Consider the following 17,984-nt stretch of genomic DNA (forward strand, 5'->3'; position numbering starts at 1 on the left):
GAATGTACTGTGTAGTATCTAGGTTTATATATCTATGAATGTACTGTGTAGTATCTATGTTTATATATCTATGAATGTACTGTGTAGTATCTAGGTTTATATATCTATGAATGTACTGTGTAGTATCTAGGTTTATATATCTATGAATGTACTGTGTAGTATCTAGGTTTATATATCTATGAATGTACTGTGTAGTATCTAGGTTTATATATCTATGAATGTACTGTGTAGTATCTAGGTTTCTATATCTATGAATGCACTGTGTAGTATCTATGTTTATATATCTATGAATGTACTGTGTAGTATCTAGGTTTATATATCTATGAATGTACTGTGTAGTATCTAGGTTTATATATCTATGAATGTACTGTGTAGTATCTATGTTTATATATCTATGAATGTACTGTGTAGTATCTATGTTTATATATCTATGAATGTACTGTGTAGTATCTAGGTTTATATATCTATGAATGTACTGTGTAGTATCTAGGTTTATATATCTATGAATGTACTGTGTAGTATCTAGGTTTATATATCTATGAATGTACTGTGTAGTATCTATGTTTATATATCTATGAATGTACTGTGTAGTATCTAGGTTTATATATCTATGAATGTACTGTGTAGTATCTATGTTTATATATCTATGAATGTACTGTGTAGTATCTATGTTTATATATCTATGAATGTACTGTGTAGTATCTAGGTTTATATATCTATGAATGTACTGTGTAGTATCTAGGTTTATATATCTATGAATGTACTGTGTAGTATCTAGGTTTATATATCTATGAATGTACTGTGTAGTATCTAGGTTTATATATCTATGAATGCACTGTGCAGTATCTAGGTTTATATATCTATGAATGCAGCTTGTTGTCTATAATTACTAAAGAGACGTTTATGTTTGTTCTCTTAAATGAGACGTTGATCATAGAGGCTCAATCAGTGAATATTTACATGTTAAACGCTCTTCCTCTAAAACACATCAGAACAGAGGAGAGGCTCTACTCGTTAATAATAGAAGAGTCATCAACACAATGTAAATTGACTGAACAATCACCATGTCCATATATTCACACATTGAGCTGCTTTGGGCTCAATAAGTTAAAAAATAGCAGATGTACAAGCTTGCAGAGTGGCACAAAGTGATGCACTTGTAGATCTGCTATGTTTGAGAACCACTGTTCTAATTCCTAAGAGTTTTCTGAAAAACCTATGTTGCTAAATATAGCTCAAATCTAAAATGACACAGATCCTTTCCTGGTTTTAATGGGTTAAAGTAGACATTGTCACAGGCAGGTAGTGTTTATAGACCAATTATTTGTTTACTAACATTGAGACTGGACGCACAGGTGATTGTTTCACGCAATCAATTCCCAACCTGTTGTTTCGGGGTGCGCTGGTTTCAGCACACCCCAACCCCCTCTTGTGTGTTGGCTAGTGAGGCGCGTCCTAGCGAGACCTGATAGAATGGGTTTCATTGCACGCATACTGGTAGCACGCATACTGGTTCTTATCAGTGTGACGTCGTCTGTTAAGGGGTCTATAGAGGAATCCACAGAGCGCTCCCCTGGCGTAATCATAGCTGTGGTGTCAGATTGCACAACACAGCAGGACAATGTCCTGCACGGGTCCAATTTTGAGAACCCGCGCCCGCCCCGCCCGTCAATAATCAGATCCGTCAATCAGGGGCGTAGCACCAAATTCTGGGCCCTGGGGAAAAAGATTCCTGTGGGCCCCCCTAAGATTTTTTTTCTTTAAAAAGAAGACGGAGGAGCGAGCTTAAGCTGCGCGAACGCGCATCTACGCAGCACACATGTGTCGTTGTTCACGTCGTCAGATATTTTTAATTTGAAGGTTTAACAGGATGTTCAATGTGTTTTTGTGAGTTAAGATAACAGACCGGCGTTCTCCTAGTTGTGCTGTGTTAAGTTACACAAGTGACGTTGTTTAGGCAGAAACAGTGCGCTCTGATTTTCACAATAAAATGATACCCGCCCGCGATTAGTTCAGTACCGCCCGCCCCCGTCCCCGTGATCTTATCAAAGTAAACATTTCAGCCGTTTTCACCCGTCAAACGCGGGTACCCGTCGGGTATCCGCGGGTACCCGGCCTGTTGCAGGACTCTGCAGCAGGAGTCTGACACTGCAGCGCTCTGTGGATTCCTCTATAGACGTTCCTCAAGGTGTTAAAGAGTAAAACATGTAAATGAATTATCATACCTGGAATGTAACGTGTCTCAACAGTGTGGTTGATGTGTGTCAGGTGAACTCTACAGGTCACATGACCTGCTGTCCTCACTGTCACATTCCTCTGGACATCATAACAGTGTGGAGGACGTGTCTCTGTCACTGAGGGTCCAGCAGAGAGGAGGGTTCCATCACCGTCCAGCCAAGACATCTCAGGTTGTGGATACCAGCACCCAGAGTCACATGACAAAGATACACCACCGTCTGTTGGTCCATTTGAAGAGATCACTGGATGAGACCCTGACCCTGTAAAACACATTTATAGAGATCACTGACCTGTAAAAACACATTTATAGAGATCACTGACCTGTAAAAACACATTTATAGAGATCACTGACCTGTAAAAACACATTTATAGAGATCACTGACCTGTAAAAACACATTTATAGAGATCACTGACCTGTAAAAACACATTTATAGAGATCACTGACCTGTAAAAACACATCGAGATCACTGACCTGTAAAACACATTTATAGAGATCACTGACCTGTAAAACACATTTATAGAGATCACTGACCTGTAAAACACATGAACATGATTAAGTGTATTCTGTGACTGCTGGCACTACACACTGTACTCTGTTATTAACTACTGACAGTATGGACTGCATTAGATACTGTACACTGTGTACTTTGCAACATTATACATTACATCTAACCATAAACACTGTTTATGGTTAGGCTCTGCATCATGGGAGCCTTCAGCTCAGCTGCTCCTGGGCTGTGGAACAGCGCCCTCTCTGACCATCTGAGAGCAACACAGTCTGTTGACTCTTTAAAGGAGACAAAAGCCTTTCTTTTTAAAGGCATTTTAGATGGACTTATTAATGCCTTTGTTTGTGTGTTTTTAAAATTAACACTTTTTCTTGCTGTTTAGTTAGGGAGGGGGTCTCTTAACATTAACCATTTTAAATCTATTTTCTTTTTTAAAGGCCTGGTGGTGCAAGAGTAAAGCATGGGGCGGCCATAGCTGAGTGGTTAGTGAGTCCGCCTCAGGAGCCAGAGGCCCTGGTTGCCGCACCGGCCAGGCCAGCATATGTGTCGATGAAATGAAATTTGTCCCTGAGCAAGACTCTTAACCCCAAATTGCTCACAGGTTCTCATTGGAAACAAGATCGCAAGGACTTTCATGAACGACCTGTTAAAAGGAATTATCCTTATTCTTCTTTAATGCCATGTAGCAATTTGAGATATGTATCAAATATAGTGTTACAAATTAAATGTATTACTGTTTAGTCTTTACTGTTAACTGTGTACTGACATTATGTTCATTACATTACAGAGTATTTAACTATAATATTTAGTGTTTACTGTGTACATTATGTTCATTACATTACAGAGTATTTATCTATAATATTTAGTGTTTACTGTGTACATTATGTTCATTACATTACAGAGTATTTATCTATAATATTTAGTGTTTACTGTGTACATTATGTTCATTACATTACAGAGTATTTAAACATAATATTTAGTGTTTACTGTGTACATTATGTTCATTACATTACAGAGCATTTAAACATAATATTTAGTGTTTACTGTGTACTAGTCTCGCGTAGCCAGACCCCACAGAAAATGAAAAACAGCGACCTCTGCTGTTTCTGATTTTGTCTGTGGGGTCTGGCCGGAGGCAAATGGAAGACCAGTGCGCAGGGAAACCGGGGTTTGTGTCTGCCTTCAGCGCATCACTTCCGGTTGGTGCGACTACGTTTTCATTCCCACTAACAATATTTCTACACGGAACACTAACACCACTTCTCCCAGAGAACATGGATGGTTTTGGTTATAAGCCCACTTGTTTCTATGATGAAAGAGTAATTTAAAATGTGAATGTCTTTCCGTGGTTTTGTCTGCTCCGAGGACGCTATTGTTAAATGAGTTTCGGCTAGTTTCGAGGGGGGAAGGGTGGATGGACACGTGAATCCCGCCCACTACATTTGATTGGGTAAAGCGCAGCCTGCTTCCTGATCTGAAGGCACGCCCACTTGTAGCCAATGCGCACACGTTATGACGAACCTCTCCGACAGATTCCACCGCAGGGCAGAATCTGTTCTTGAGAGATTAACTGTGTACTGACATTATACATTGTATTCAACCATACTCCACACTATTGTCTAGTTTGATATCAAATTGATAATCACTTTTATAGTATTGGCTTATTTTAATTTATAACAGAAAGCTAGAAAGATGTGAGCGCAGGTTTCTGCCAGGCTGGGTTGTCTATCCAGGGTCCACAAGCTTTTGAAATAATTCAAAGCCACTTGTTATAGAATCTGAAAAATCTGACTGATACATCTTGATCACATGACTTCAGAGATAATAATTTTAGAACCCCCCCCCCCTTAACCATGTGAACCCCACCATCCCTCTTCTGGGGGGAACATTGGGCAAAAATGGCAGATCTACAAGCTCACAATGCAAGCAGGCATGGTCTGAGTCACGTCTGCTCTGAGCTGATAAACCTGATTTATACTTCATTTCATGACAACAATATAACATGTCCAAGCTCACAGTGGCTTGCTGGTGCCACGCACTGTGAGCTTATAGATCTGACATTTTCTGTGGGCACCACCATCTGCAGTAACAGTGTTGTAATGACAATTTCATCGGCTCCAAACAAATCAAAGAAACCCACTGATGCATCCAGACTTATAGTTGTACTCACTACGTAGGCATACAGAACACATTGTTCACACAGTAACTTGAAGTTTTACCTTGCAGGTTTACTTATCCCAGAAATGTGCATAGAAACAGATTATTCCATGGTTAGCATTGTTCTCTGGCGTGTGGCTCTGGCTCTGGCTCTGTGCTGGTAAACAGCGTTTGTACACTCAGGTGCAGCCCTTTACCAATCACCAGGCCTACATATGACCTTTCTGTCAATCAATTAGTTAGGCCTGAAGAGAGGTGTGCCTTGGTGATCACAAATCATCTACAATATCATCTATCTATCAAAACTAACAATGCCAAATAATAATAACTATGATCATGATAATTATAATAAATATTAATAAACTAAACTAACAGTGAAATGGCTTCTACAAGTGTGACTAATCCTTTACTATGGAAGTCTATCCTTGTCTAAATACCTTACATTATTTTATTTGACATGGCATAAGGTAGGAAATTGTTCAAACAAATCAAACACATGTTGAACAGAGTTATGTTATGGTTTGGTTGTTAGAATGACATTTCTACAGTAAAGCTCTGAATAACCTATGATGATGCACTATATGACTACTGTACATTTATTTGTACTTGAAATAAAATATCAATTTGAATATAACTATTGAAACTAGACAAGATTGTCAATAGTCACAAATGTCCAATGTACTTATTTAATTGATGTTAAATTAATACAGTATATAAAGTTTATCAGGGGGGGGCCATAGGTGAATGGTTAGTGAGCCCGCCTAGGGAGCCAGAGGCCCTGGTTATCCCAGGTTCGGTTCCAGGCCAGGCCAGCATATGTGTCGATGAAATGAAATTTGTCCCTGAGCAAGACTCTTAACCCCTAATTGCTCACAGGTTCTCATTGGAAACAAGACCGCAAGGACTTTCATGAACGACCTGTTAAAAGGAAAGGAATTATCCTTATCATCATGGTGTTCTTTAGTGTTTTTGATATCTCAGAGTTTTCAGATTTTTTAATAATAATGCGATGAAGACACATTGAGGTTAAACAACACACTCTATATTTGGGCGTAGCTACATTGAGAACTCCTTATATGGTTATGGCTGAGTCATGGGTCGCTGGCCGGTCCTCCCTTAAGCCAATTTTAATATAAGATATAACTTATTGTATTTAAACTAGAAGTTCGGGCCGCTATGCGGCCCGAACGTCTAGCGTGACGCGTCGTTCACTTTGCAGTGCCACCTTACAGTGTGAGAGAGAGTTTTGTGCTCTCCTAAATCCACGGCAGGCTTTGAAAGTACCCACTTCAGAAAGAGGTGACGTGCATCACCTCTCCAATGACCAAAACCCACTTTGTGATTACTCAGACCTGGTATGGCAGACCTGTGGGGAGTGTGCAGTGGTGTACAATGTGAAAAGATAGTTGAAATCACAGGAGATGAAGTTAGCAGTTTATTTGTGTAAAGGGTCGTCGGCGTGGGTTGTGTTGAGGATGGAAGCCGTCGAACTGGTGCATCCTACCTATTTATAGGTAGGATGTGATGTCATGCTGTCGTGAGATTACGTCACACTGGCGTGTCTCATCGTGATGTCACGACCGTGATGTCATATGACGTCACACTGGCTACATACAACGTTACAGACAACCGACATGGCGCAGGATTCAAATCTATCTATACATTTCTAAACCCAAAACCCCAAAAAAGACCCTGCCACTGTGTGGGACTAAACACAAAAACAACATATCAATGTCACTAACAAGACACGCCACAACGTGCAGAATAATTCGCTCAGTCTGTAGGCCACTTCATACTGCTCAGCACACATCTGCCCCCTCGCAGCATAATTAATTGCGGCCAACACAAACTCACAACATTACAGTCGGCCATGTTGTTCCTTAGCGTCATCGCCGACCACCGCCCAACGAGACCCAAGTGAGGTCAGACAACACACTCCATATTTGGGCATAGCTCCATTGGGAACATCTCCTATTATGGCTCTGGGAACATCTCCAAATATGGACACAACGCCAGTGTGACGTAATCTCACGACAGCATGACATCACACCCTACCTATAAATTCAAGACCTCTTTGCACTGCAAAGCACTTAAGGACGCCACTCCACCTTCACACCGCCACATACCGTGCCAGTGATGAAAAGGAAAAGGCCTTCCACAACTTCATTGACGCTGCCTGACAGCCAAGGTAATGACACCTGCACTCTCCAAAACCTGTGCCATTACTTCCCATTTCACTTCCATGTCCAAAAAAAGGACCCCAACGGAAACAAGCCCGCAAGGACTTCTTTGGCCGGACCTTTTAGACTAAAGCATTATAAATGTAACTGTGTTGCAATGTCCAACCCACCTGTCTGGCCTTTTCAGCTGCACACCATGCACACACTCGCCAGAGAACACAACAGGGTACTGCCACAGAAGAACAACTCCATTGGCGATGGCACAGCCAATGATGACAACAACTTGGTGTCCATCCCAGAGAGCATGCGTTTCCACATTCAACCCAACACTGACCTGGACAACATTGCAGAGGCAACCTCCATGAAAGACTTCTGCAACACAGTGTTTCCAGACTTGCCCACCAACTACACAAACACTGGCTGGATGGCAGGCAGATCACTGCTTGCCCCTACCAACAAAGAGGTGGACACCATCAATGACATCATGGAGACCTGGGTGCCAGGTATGGCTACCAAGCTGACCAGTGCAGACACCCTGGTGGACTACCAAGATGTAATGCGCTTCACCATCGAATATCTGAACACCCTCTGCCCCACTGGATTTCCCCGCCACATCATCACCCTCAAGCCTGGGATGCCCTTGATGCTACTCCGCAACATCAGCCCCAAAGACGGACTGTGCAATGGGACCAAACTCTACTTCCAGAGGGCCCTCAACAACAAGCTCCTGCTGTGCACAATAGCAGCCACACAAAAGGAGGTCTTGATCCCTCGCATCAAGTTCCTTCCTGAAGCTGGACAGTTCCCTTTTGACTGGGCTAGACGACAGTTTCCGGTCCGCACTGCTTTTGCCACCACCATCAACAAGTCCCAAGGGCAGACCCTCAGAAGAGTGGGAGTCTGGCTACAGTCCCCTGTCTTCAGCCACGGACAGCTTTATGTTGCCAGTTCAAGGACGGGTGACCCAGCAGCCCTCACGTTTGCCATACCACACCAGACAGACCACACTGCAAATGTGGTTTTCAAAAAAGTGCTACTTCCACATTGAGGTACAACTGTTGCATTCTTCCATGTGTCATTTCTATACATTTCCAAGGTCTGCCATACCAGGTCTGAGTAATCACAAAGTGGGTTTTGGTCATTGGAGAGGTGATGCACGTCACCTCTTTCTGAAGTGGGTACTTTCAAAGCCTGCCGTGGATTTAGGAGAGCACAAAACTCTCTCTCACACTGTGAGGTGCCTGTAAGGTGGCACTGCAAAGTGAACGACGCGTCACGCTAGACGTATATATAGATATATATATAGGGGGCTCGCGCGTGCTCCACATGCACGCACCGTCAGCGGCGGTCTTTAACGCCTTAAAGTTTAAACAATAGCCTCTCAAGGTTCGCGCCGTCAGTGGCGAGCCGTTCTCAATAGCGTCTACCTGGCTGCTTTGCATAACATTAGGCTACTCGAGAAAAGACACGGACTTGAATTGAATGTGTCTGCACTGCAAGGTGTGAAGGGGATCGCTTAGCAGAGGACCCAGTTCTCTGAGACAAGACAAAGACAAGTTGTCTGATTATTTTAACTACTTATGTGTGGGTGAGTCTATGTAAAGGGCTTTTATAAAAAATTAAAAGGAAAATAAAATAATTAATTTGAAACAATAAAAACAACAAACTAGAAAAAGTGCTCCTCGGAGCACAGGTCTCCGCCAGGTCAGGTAGGCTATTGTGGCCTCCTGGTGGCGCTATAATAGGCCAACGTGAAAAGGGTGCCATTTCTTCTTAGGCCTTGCACGACAATCGGACACTGACTGCATTCATTATTTGAGAAATTTTGTTAAAAACATGTGTTTCGCTAAATTAGACCTGTTGGTGGCGCTATAACAGGCCAATGTTAAAAGGTTGGCATTTGTTCCTCAACATAGTGTGAATGTGCGTGCAAAGTTTGAGCGCAATTGGACGGTGCGTTCATGATTTGCAAAATTTTGTTCAAAACAAGCCAATAATGCAAACTTTAGATGTCAATCTTAGCCAATTAGTATGGAATATGAAAAATCAAACACATCCGTCGTGATCACATGACTATAGAGATCATGTGTACCGATTTGCGTGAAATTTGGATAAAATTGGAAGGAGTAGTATAAAAAAAATTGTTTTACACAAGTCGGCCTCCTGGTGGCGCTATAAAAGGCAGATGTGAAAAATGCAGGTCAAAGGTTTTTCCTTGACCTATAGGGAGTGTGCATACAAAGTTTTACACAGATCGGTGCAATTATAGGTAAAAACATGAATCGGCCTGTTATAGCGCCACCATGAGGCTGATTTGAAAATTTTCAAATGTTAGTTCTTCCTCGGCCTAATGGGAATGTGCGTAAAAAATTTCAAGGAAATTGCATGCTGTGTTCATGATTTGAGGTATTTTGTTCAAAACGGTGCACTCCTGCAAACTTTGGAAGGCATTTTTAGCCAATCAGGATGGAATATGAGAAATCTGAAAGACCAGTTTCGTTTAATGACTATAGAGATACTGTGTACCGATTTGTGGGATTTTTCGACAAAATCTGTAGGAGTACTGTCAGAAAATGTGTTTTGCACAAATCGGCCTCCTGGTGGCGCTATAACAGGCCCCTGTGAAAAAAAATTTGGGGCAGAGGTTCTGCTCTGGTATCCAGGGACTGTGTGTGCACAGTTTGGCTGCGAGCAAGCCAACAGTGCCGGAGATTAGCTGTACACAGACAGATCGAAGGACGGACGGACGGACGGACGGACGGACAGGGGGTAAAACATACTCTCTCGCCATGCCTTTCGGCCTGGCGGAGACAATTAACAATGCAACAAAATAATAATACTTATAATTACATTACATCATTACATACGTTGACATTACATCAACTAGCACTGAGCTGAGTGGCTATGCACATAGCCACTCAGCCTGCGCATGCCTGCACACGTGACGTCATAAAACACAGCACCCTTAGTTCAAAAATCCACAGCTCACCACTGTATATACGTATATATGTTACAGTACATATGAGAAACCAGCACAAGTGAGAAAAACAGGGACCGCCCGTTTTTCCGGTGCGGGAGGCCGGGCCACGGTCAGGTCCCTTTGAGGTCGGGGCCCCGAGGGAAACAAAACGTCCCCCAGCCGCCAGGGAGAAATGCATTCTTGGGGCCAGGGCGGTGATTGCTGGGCCGACCCGGTCGGCGCTTCTGCTTCCCGTCCTCTGCCGTTTTTCCATCCGGGGCCACCAACGCGCTTGCCTGGTGCTACAGCCTTGTGCCCCCCCCCCGCCCCCTCCCTCCGGCCTGAGGCCAAAAAACGGTGTTCCCCGCTCCCCCGTTTTTCTCACACACATAAATATTGTGAAAATAGCAGATCTACAAGCACACAACACCTCGCACTGTGAGCTTGTAGATCGTCTATTTTCATAATGTTTGCCTCTTCCTTACGTAATATTTCACACTTTGGCCAATTTGGTATTAAAAAGGTCTTTAAAATGGTTACTTTATAAATGTGCAGATAACCTGTATACACTTATACTGTATGTTGGTTTGTTTACTGTTGAATGAGAAAACTATGTTACACATTAAGATAATCATCTGAGGACCCCCCAAAATCATTTGGGGACCAACTCACAGTTTGGGAACCCATGCTGTGACATATGGTATACACACACACACACACACACACACACACACACACACACACACACACACACACACACACACACACACACACACACATAATCTTATTTATATAATTTGTAATGAGCCCAACAATGGTTTTGACCATTACATCTTACCAACAAGGATCAAACTGCTGCCCAGCCTGCCCAGGTCTGGAACAAAACACGTGTACTTCCCTTCGTCTGAGAGCTTCACCCTGGACAGTTTCAGTGAGATGTTACCACGCTGCAGCTCCTGAGCAAACAGGGACGTCCTCCGTTTGTACAAGGGGTTCACAGCATCAGTGATGTGACGTCCATCTTGGAGGAGATACACATACTGTGCCGGCTTCAGGTCAGGTCTGATCCACTCCACTGTACGTCTCTCCATGTTGACAGGAGGTTGAATGTGACATGGAAGGATCACATCATCTCCCTCTATGACCATCACAGGCTGAGTGGACCCAATCACCTGTTGTCCTTAAAACAAAACAAAATAAAACTGCTTTAGTGTGGTGATAACCATAAAATATTCATCTTTATTTAGATAGATGTATGTATGCTGTTAACATGTCATCAATACTATCTTAGTATGTTGTTCACACCAGTGATGCTCAACCTTTTCAGGCTGCGACCCCAAAATAATCATATTTGAACTGGGGACCCCTCAACCCTGACAAGCACTAGGAAATGTAGGAGATGAGGCATTACATTTAGTTAGACTCTGTTCCACAAATGCAAATTATGAAAATAGCAGATCTACAAGCCCACAACGCCTCGCAGCATGTAGATCGGCTATTTTCATTTTTTTAAACCCTTTTCTTAGGTAATATTTTCTTTATTTTCTTTTTTCATTATTATTATTTTAGCGTTAAGAAAAAGGTATTTTTCTTTTTTTTTAAACAATATATTTATTGGCATTTTCAAGTATATAACAACAATATGGCATTTGTAGTAAATGTCTATAACAAATCAACAAACAAAAACAGAGCAAAAAGACATCACATAGCAATCATACATATAAAGAAAAAGGTCTTTGAAAGTAATTCAATTGTCACTTTATAAATGTGCAGATACCCTGTATATACACTTATACTGTATGTTGGTTTGTTTACTGTTTAAACTTTGAAGTGAGAAAACAATGTTGTACATTAAGCTAATCATCTGGGGACCCCCAAAATAATTTGAGGAGACTGGTTTAGACATTGAAAGTTACCTGCTATCCTAGAGCACTTAATTGTTTTCTAGAACTACCTCACAATGTTATTTCAATAGAGTTTATGTTTACTCTGTTCTTGTAAGCCACAGTAGATAAGATCACCTAATGCAGTGGTTCTCAAACTTTTTCATGTCAAGGACCCCCAAATTGACACTTATTAGCCCGCGGACCCCCATTTGAAAAGATATGCCAGGGACCCCCCATAAGAGACGATTTTTACGGCTCTAGCAGTGATTCTCAACCATTTAAATTTCAAAGACCCCCAGTTTGACATGCATTAGGCTACGGACCCCCATTTAATGGCATTTCTATCTCTGGGACCCCAATTTATATTGTAAAATCAATGTTAATTTAACTCTGAGAGTGTCCAAATGGAATCAAATGGACCTGTTAGGGTCCATTTGGTTCCTATCCATCATTTAGCTGGGGACCCCCTGGAACCCCCTCAAGTACCCCTGGGGGTCCCCGGATCCCACTTTGAGAACCAATGACCTAATGCATCTAAACAACTAAATCAAATCCAGCTAATACCCAAAATAGAGCTGTGAGACTAGCTCTGCATTGCTCATTTAGGACTGGTATTGAAATAATGAATAGTCATGGATGAGAGTTGGTGAGAGACTTGCTTGTAGCTTGATTCTGTTTTTTAAAAACATCTATACATAACATAAACCGGCTAATCTCTCCTTTAACCTCAGTTATTTTGGCAAATAAACTCTTATATTGTACTTTTGACCTGGTTGTTGTGTTGTTTGGGTTTTAAAGAACAGTGGGTTAAATATCACCAACAACAAAGCAGCATGCTAAAACTATGTTAAGTTAAACAACACTTGTGGACACCAATCCGAATCCCCAGTCTTCCTAGTGCCCACATTTCCCGGTGCCCACTCTTCCTAGTGCCCACTCTTTCAGGTGCGCACATGTGCCTAGTGCCCAGTTATCTGTACCCCTATACATAAAGCAGAGGGAATACTAGGTCTATATGTCTAGTAGTTTAACAAAACAAACTTTTACTTTCTTACTTCAGCATCAAATACACATTTGATGAGGGAGAAAATACATGTATAAACAAAGAAAGAAAACTAGAAGCTGAGAACAGTTAGTGAGCCTACCGTATTCTAACAGAACTTCTACAACCCCGCCCTTGTTGTTATCCTATAATATAGTATAACTTCATAACTAACTCTGTAAATAAGCATAAAGTTACCTGTGACAGATGTGTTGTAACAGCTGCTCCATATGATCAGGATCAGTTTGACATAAATCCCTGTCCATGGTTTAACACAAACACTGAGTAGAGACAAAACAAAGGACTTAAAGAGAGACGCCATTTTATTAAAGAATGAAAAATACTTTCTGTTTCAATGATGGCGTATAGGCTATATATATATATACACCATTATGTACCAGTAGAGGTCACTGCTCTACTGTTTATTGCAGTCTCGGAGAAGTGGTAGTAGTGGGCATCAAAGTTTGGTGAATTTTGTTAAAAAGTAAAGCCTCCATATTTCAAATAATAAGTAAGTAAGACTTAGTACAAGCTTTACAAGTACAACATTCTTTTGAGAGAGATTAATAATGAATTAGAATGGGCTCAGTGCAAAGAAAAGAGAAAACAGCTGATTATGACAGTTAAATAATATTTAATAATATTATTATTCGACTCCCTCCGTCCGTCCGTCCGTCTGTCCAACGTACTGTAACTCATTTGGTCAGTCTGTCTGTCTTTTCAGAAAAGAGGGGCAAAACCCACTGATCTCAGGTCTTACTAGAGACTGGGAAAAAAAATAAAAAAATAGTGCTCACATAAATTGATTGATTGAATACTTTATTTAGAAGTTTGCAGTAAAAAAGCACATGAAAGTACAGTTTAAATACAAGGTCAACTAAATAGGATTGAAACGCCCATGAAAGCCCTGTTATCAATTATCACACACAATTATCACAATTAAATAGTGAGTGAGTGAGTGAGTGTGCCTGCGTGCGTGCGTGCGTGCGTGTCAGAGCATCTTACCACAAAGGAAATTAGCCCAGGCGTTTCGGGCCATATTTTTATGGAATCGTGCACTTTACGATAAAAGCATGAAATTTGGCACACAGTTAGAGCATGCCATAACCCATAAGGAACATTTTTGGCTATAGGGCCATCGCAGATTTTTCCTGTGGTAACCATGGCAGCCATTTTCCAAAATGGCCGCCACCTGCTGTCATTTTACCAATAACTCACGTGCTAGACCACCTAGGATCTTGATTATGGTGACTAATCCTACATTTTCAAGGATGAGGAATACAGCGGTACTATTTACAACATGCTACTACCTAACTACATATCTGGCATTCAGTTAATTAAATAATAGTAAACCCATCAAAATATGTAATGGTGTAGTACAGTACATGTTTTCAAACTGACACGTGAGAGTCAAGAATGTTTCTTTTATTAGTAGTAGTATTGCATAATTATTTTCAATGGACTATAAGACACAACAAAGGCAGAGTACTCATGAGTCATAGCCTAATAACATATAGACCAATTATGTGTTTACCAACATTGAGACTGGACGCACAGGTGATTGTTTCACGCTATCAATTCTCAACCTGTTGTTTTGGGGTGCGCTGGTTTCAGCACACCCCAACCTCCTCTTGTGTGTTGGCTAGTGAGGCGCGTCCTAGCGAGACCTGATAGAATGGGTTTCATTGCGCGCATACTGGTTCCGCGCAGACTGGTTCTTATCAGTGTGACGTCGTCTGTTAAGGGGTCTATTCAATAAAGCCAGATAATCTACACAATGTTAGTTGCACAGTCCACCACAGTAGCAAAGGGCAGTACACTGAAGTGCTGCCTTAACACATCTGCATTGTCCACTGCTTCCCCTTTTGCAACCACAGCGGAGGAGTTCTCGACAGGCCAGGCTCGCTTCTGTGTGGTCCAGTGCACTTCCCATCCTCCTGTCAAAATTAGAATCAGCTTTATTGTCAGATCACAGATTTACAAGTGTAAAGAAGTGGATAAAATGATTTGTATTCACCTGTCTCCTTCCTCTTCCACCCCCATTCACCTGGGGATGGGAGTTCAGGGGCTGCAACCATCACCTGTCCCCAGCAGTGGCCAGCTTGGTAGGCTGCCCTCTTTGTATGTTGAATCAGTGCAGCTCGTGTTGGGGGGAGTCCATCAATTGTTCTACCCTTCTGGGTGAATAGCTGCTTCCGTGCCTGATTCACTGAAGCCTGGCCGCTTGTGCGGTCATAGAGCAATACCACAAATCGCTCCAGAGGCTCCATCCAGTCATCTATTTTGTCTGGGGTAGCAGCTAAGGAACTTTTCCCAGTTCCAAAAGCAACCCACAGCTCAGTCAAGTGGAGGTGTTAGGCTGACGTTACTGCCAGGACCAGCACATCTGTGTCTACTGTGCGTATTGTCACCTTGCTATACCCTTCCTTCATAGCATCTTCTAGGTGTAATATGACGCGAGTATCAGCCTCCTCATGTACTGTAGTTAGTTAGGTAGTTACTAGCATGTTGTGAATAGTACCACTGTATTCCTCATCCTTGAAAATGTAGGATTAGTCACCAGAATCTAGATCCTAGGTGGTCTAGCACCTGAGTTATTGGTAAAATGACAGAAGGTGGCGGCCATTTTGAAAAATGGCTGCCATGGTTACCACAGGACAATTCTAAATAGTACCAGTGTATTCCTCATACTTGAAAATGTCGGATTAGTCACCAGAATCAAGATCCTAGGTGGTCTAGCACCTGAGCTATTGGTAAAATAACAGCAGATGGAGGCCATTTTGGAAAATGGCTGCCATGGTTACCACAGGACAAATCTGCGATGGCCCTATAGCCAAAAATGTTCCTTATGGCATGCCCTAACTGTGTGCCAAATTTCATGCTTTTATCGTAAAGTGCACGATTCCATCAAAATATGGCCCGAAACGCCTGGACTAAATGGACTGTTCATCCATAGACACACGGGGACTACAAAATGTACGCCCACAATTGAGACAGTGCACCCACGCAAGGTCTGTTAGAACGATGTACTGCAGCTGTCACTGCGATCCCTATGAGAGACATATTAAAATACCGTAATTTCACTGCTTAACTACTGAAGCTGTAGCGATATGTTTTGTGTTCTAATAAAGTGTCCTATTTGCTTAATTTGTCCTTTTTAATGTGACATACCTGCCATCTCAATATACAACCCACAATATACTATAATATACTCCATGAGTGTGTCAAAAGTTCTAGCATCTGAAATCGAAGGTTTAAGTGGTCGAATGGTATATACGTCACAGACGCATCCCTTAATGTTTTCAATACCCAGATATGTTTGTGTCTCTCATGTATCATTTTTAGAGGCTATTTATTTTTGGACAATTATCCAAACATCATCTTGCAAGATTATTTGTATATTAATACTATAACCTGGAGAATTCACAAAGTATTGATTGATTGATTGAAATTTTTATTAGGCAAAAGAATGTAAAAATTGAATTAGTTTCATAGACATATATAGTAGCAACCAAACAGTTCAAAAATCAACATAAAAATACAGAGAAAAAATACTACTATGTACAAAAAAAAGCAAAGAAAAAAAAAAAAATATATACCAAAAAAAGGGGAGGGGGGTCGTCTGTCTACCAGGAAACTGGTACTACCTCCTCTTGACTTATGGCCTCCAGAAAGATGAGTTTGTTTTTAGGGCTGTTTTGAATGGGCCCAGCGAACTGCATTCTTTGAGGGATGGGGTTAGACTATTCCATACCTTGGTGGCCGTGCTGTAGAAGGAGAATTTGCCCATGTTTGTTTTATGGGTGGGTGGTACCAGATTGTTGTTTACGCTCCCTCTAGTTTCGTGACTGTGGGTGTCACTAACTTTTTGGAGGTATTTATACAGATATGCGGGTATAGGGGGCAGTAGTTGAAAATGTCGGGATATGTCACTCCTCCATTTAGTTAGGTTATTTCCCCAACATTCAGGCAAGTTAATACAACAACGGTAAACCCACATGTTCTTTTTACATTTTTCATGTAGGCCTACCGTCGGAGCTCTGCGGTAGGTAGAAAATTAATATAAGCCTCATGTCAAAATATAGACAGTCAGTCGGGATTGGGTTGAGAATTCTCCTTTTCAAAGTCGGCGCTCGTAAAGACAGTGATGTCACTGAAATGTGACTACTTGTCTGTCTGCCATCCCCCCTCTGCTGTGTAACCCATTCAAGCGGCAAATGAAATGTGAAACACATCAACTATTGAGAAAACAAGAAGATATGTTGATAAAGACACTCCATACATTTGGAGACATATTTTTATTCAACTCTATATCGTCTCCAGTTAATGTACAGTAGGATCATTTTAGAAGTAGACTAACTCTCATATCCTCTCATAGGGATTGCATTGACAGCTGCAGTACATAGTTCTAACGGACCTCGAGTAGGGGCGCTGTCTCAATTGTGGTTGTGAATTTTGCAGTCCCCGTGTGTCTATTCCAGCAGCAGAGAGTCTATAAACCACACAGCTCTGCTCTCACTCACTGTCAGTCAGTCAGTTTAACAAGATGAAATCTGCACCAACATATATACTATCATGTAAGTACTTTATTTATCTCATTCTCATTTTAGTTCACTCAACTATTAAACTGTATTTAACTGAGGCAGAGCATCAGAGAACTTTACTTTGCACTCATTTATATTTAAATATATTTAATGACACACAAATCAGTTATTTATGTATTTATTTATTTATTATTGCTTTTGTTATTAAAGTGCTGGAGTGAGTGTGGAGCAAATGGAAGCTCAGGCTGATGTTCTGAGGTAGATTAATTAACTTTAATTAACCTGAGATTCTCAAACTTCTCTTTATCAGGAGTTTATGTTCCAGTTATATAAAATGTGCTTTAAGTGTTTGGGTCTGTGTGATAGATCAGTGGAACTAGATGGTAGATGTGTATGATAGAGCAGTGGTTCTCAAAGTGGGGACCCCCAGGGGTCCTTGAGGGGGTCCCCAGCTAAATGAGCTAATATA

The 17,984-nt window shown here is 41.5% G+C and overlaps 3 protein-coding genes across 3 annotated transcripts in view; 1 reads left to right on the forward strand and 2 right to left on the reverse strand.

The window, feature by feature from the left end:
- LOC311034240 (NACHT, LRR and PYD domains-containing protein 3-like) overlaps window positions 1-13,284 on the reverse strand; it is a 41,610-nt gene extending 28,326 nt beyond the window's left edge. Inside the window, exons 1-3 of the mRNA XM_084042063.1 lie at window positions 13,170-13,284; window positions 10,882-11,223; window positions 2,226-2,498 (exon numbers count right to left, since the gene is read on the reverse strand). Of these exons, the coding sequence (XP_083898189.1) occupies window positions 2,226-2,498; window positions 10,882-11,191 (583 nt within the window). The 5' untranslated portion in view covers window positions 11,192-11,223; window positions 13,170-13,284. The remainder of the gene's footprint in view (window positions 1-2,225; window positions 2,499-10,881; window positions 11,224-13,169) is intronic.
- LOC311034142 (uncharacterized protein) overlaps window positions 1-17,984 on the reverse strand; it is a gene marked incomplete at its 5' end in the record, with an annotated part of 308,082 nt that overhangs the window by 114,462 nt on the left and 175,636 nt on the right. The window lies entirely within an intron of this gene.
- Window positions 17,510-17,984, forward strand: part of LOC311034251 (Fc receptor-like protein 5) — a 60,274-nt gene continuing 59,799 nt past the window's right edge. Inside the window, exon 1 of the mRNA XM_084042084.1 lies at window positions 17,510-17,548. Within this exon, the coding sequence (XP_083898210.1) occupies window positions 17,518-17,548 (31 nt within the window). The 5' untranslated portion in view covers window positions 17,510-17,517. The remainder of the gene's footprint in view (window positions 17,549-17,984) is intronic.

This window comes from Gymnoscopelus microlampas, assembly GCF_963454915.1.
Source record: "Gymnoscopelus microlampas genome assembly, chromosome: 18".
In the NCBI taxonomy this organism is placed as follows: Eukaryota; Metazoa; Chordata; class Actinopteri; order Myctophiformes; family Myctophidae; genus Gymnoscopelus; species Gymnoscopelus microlampas.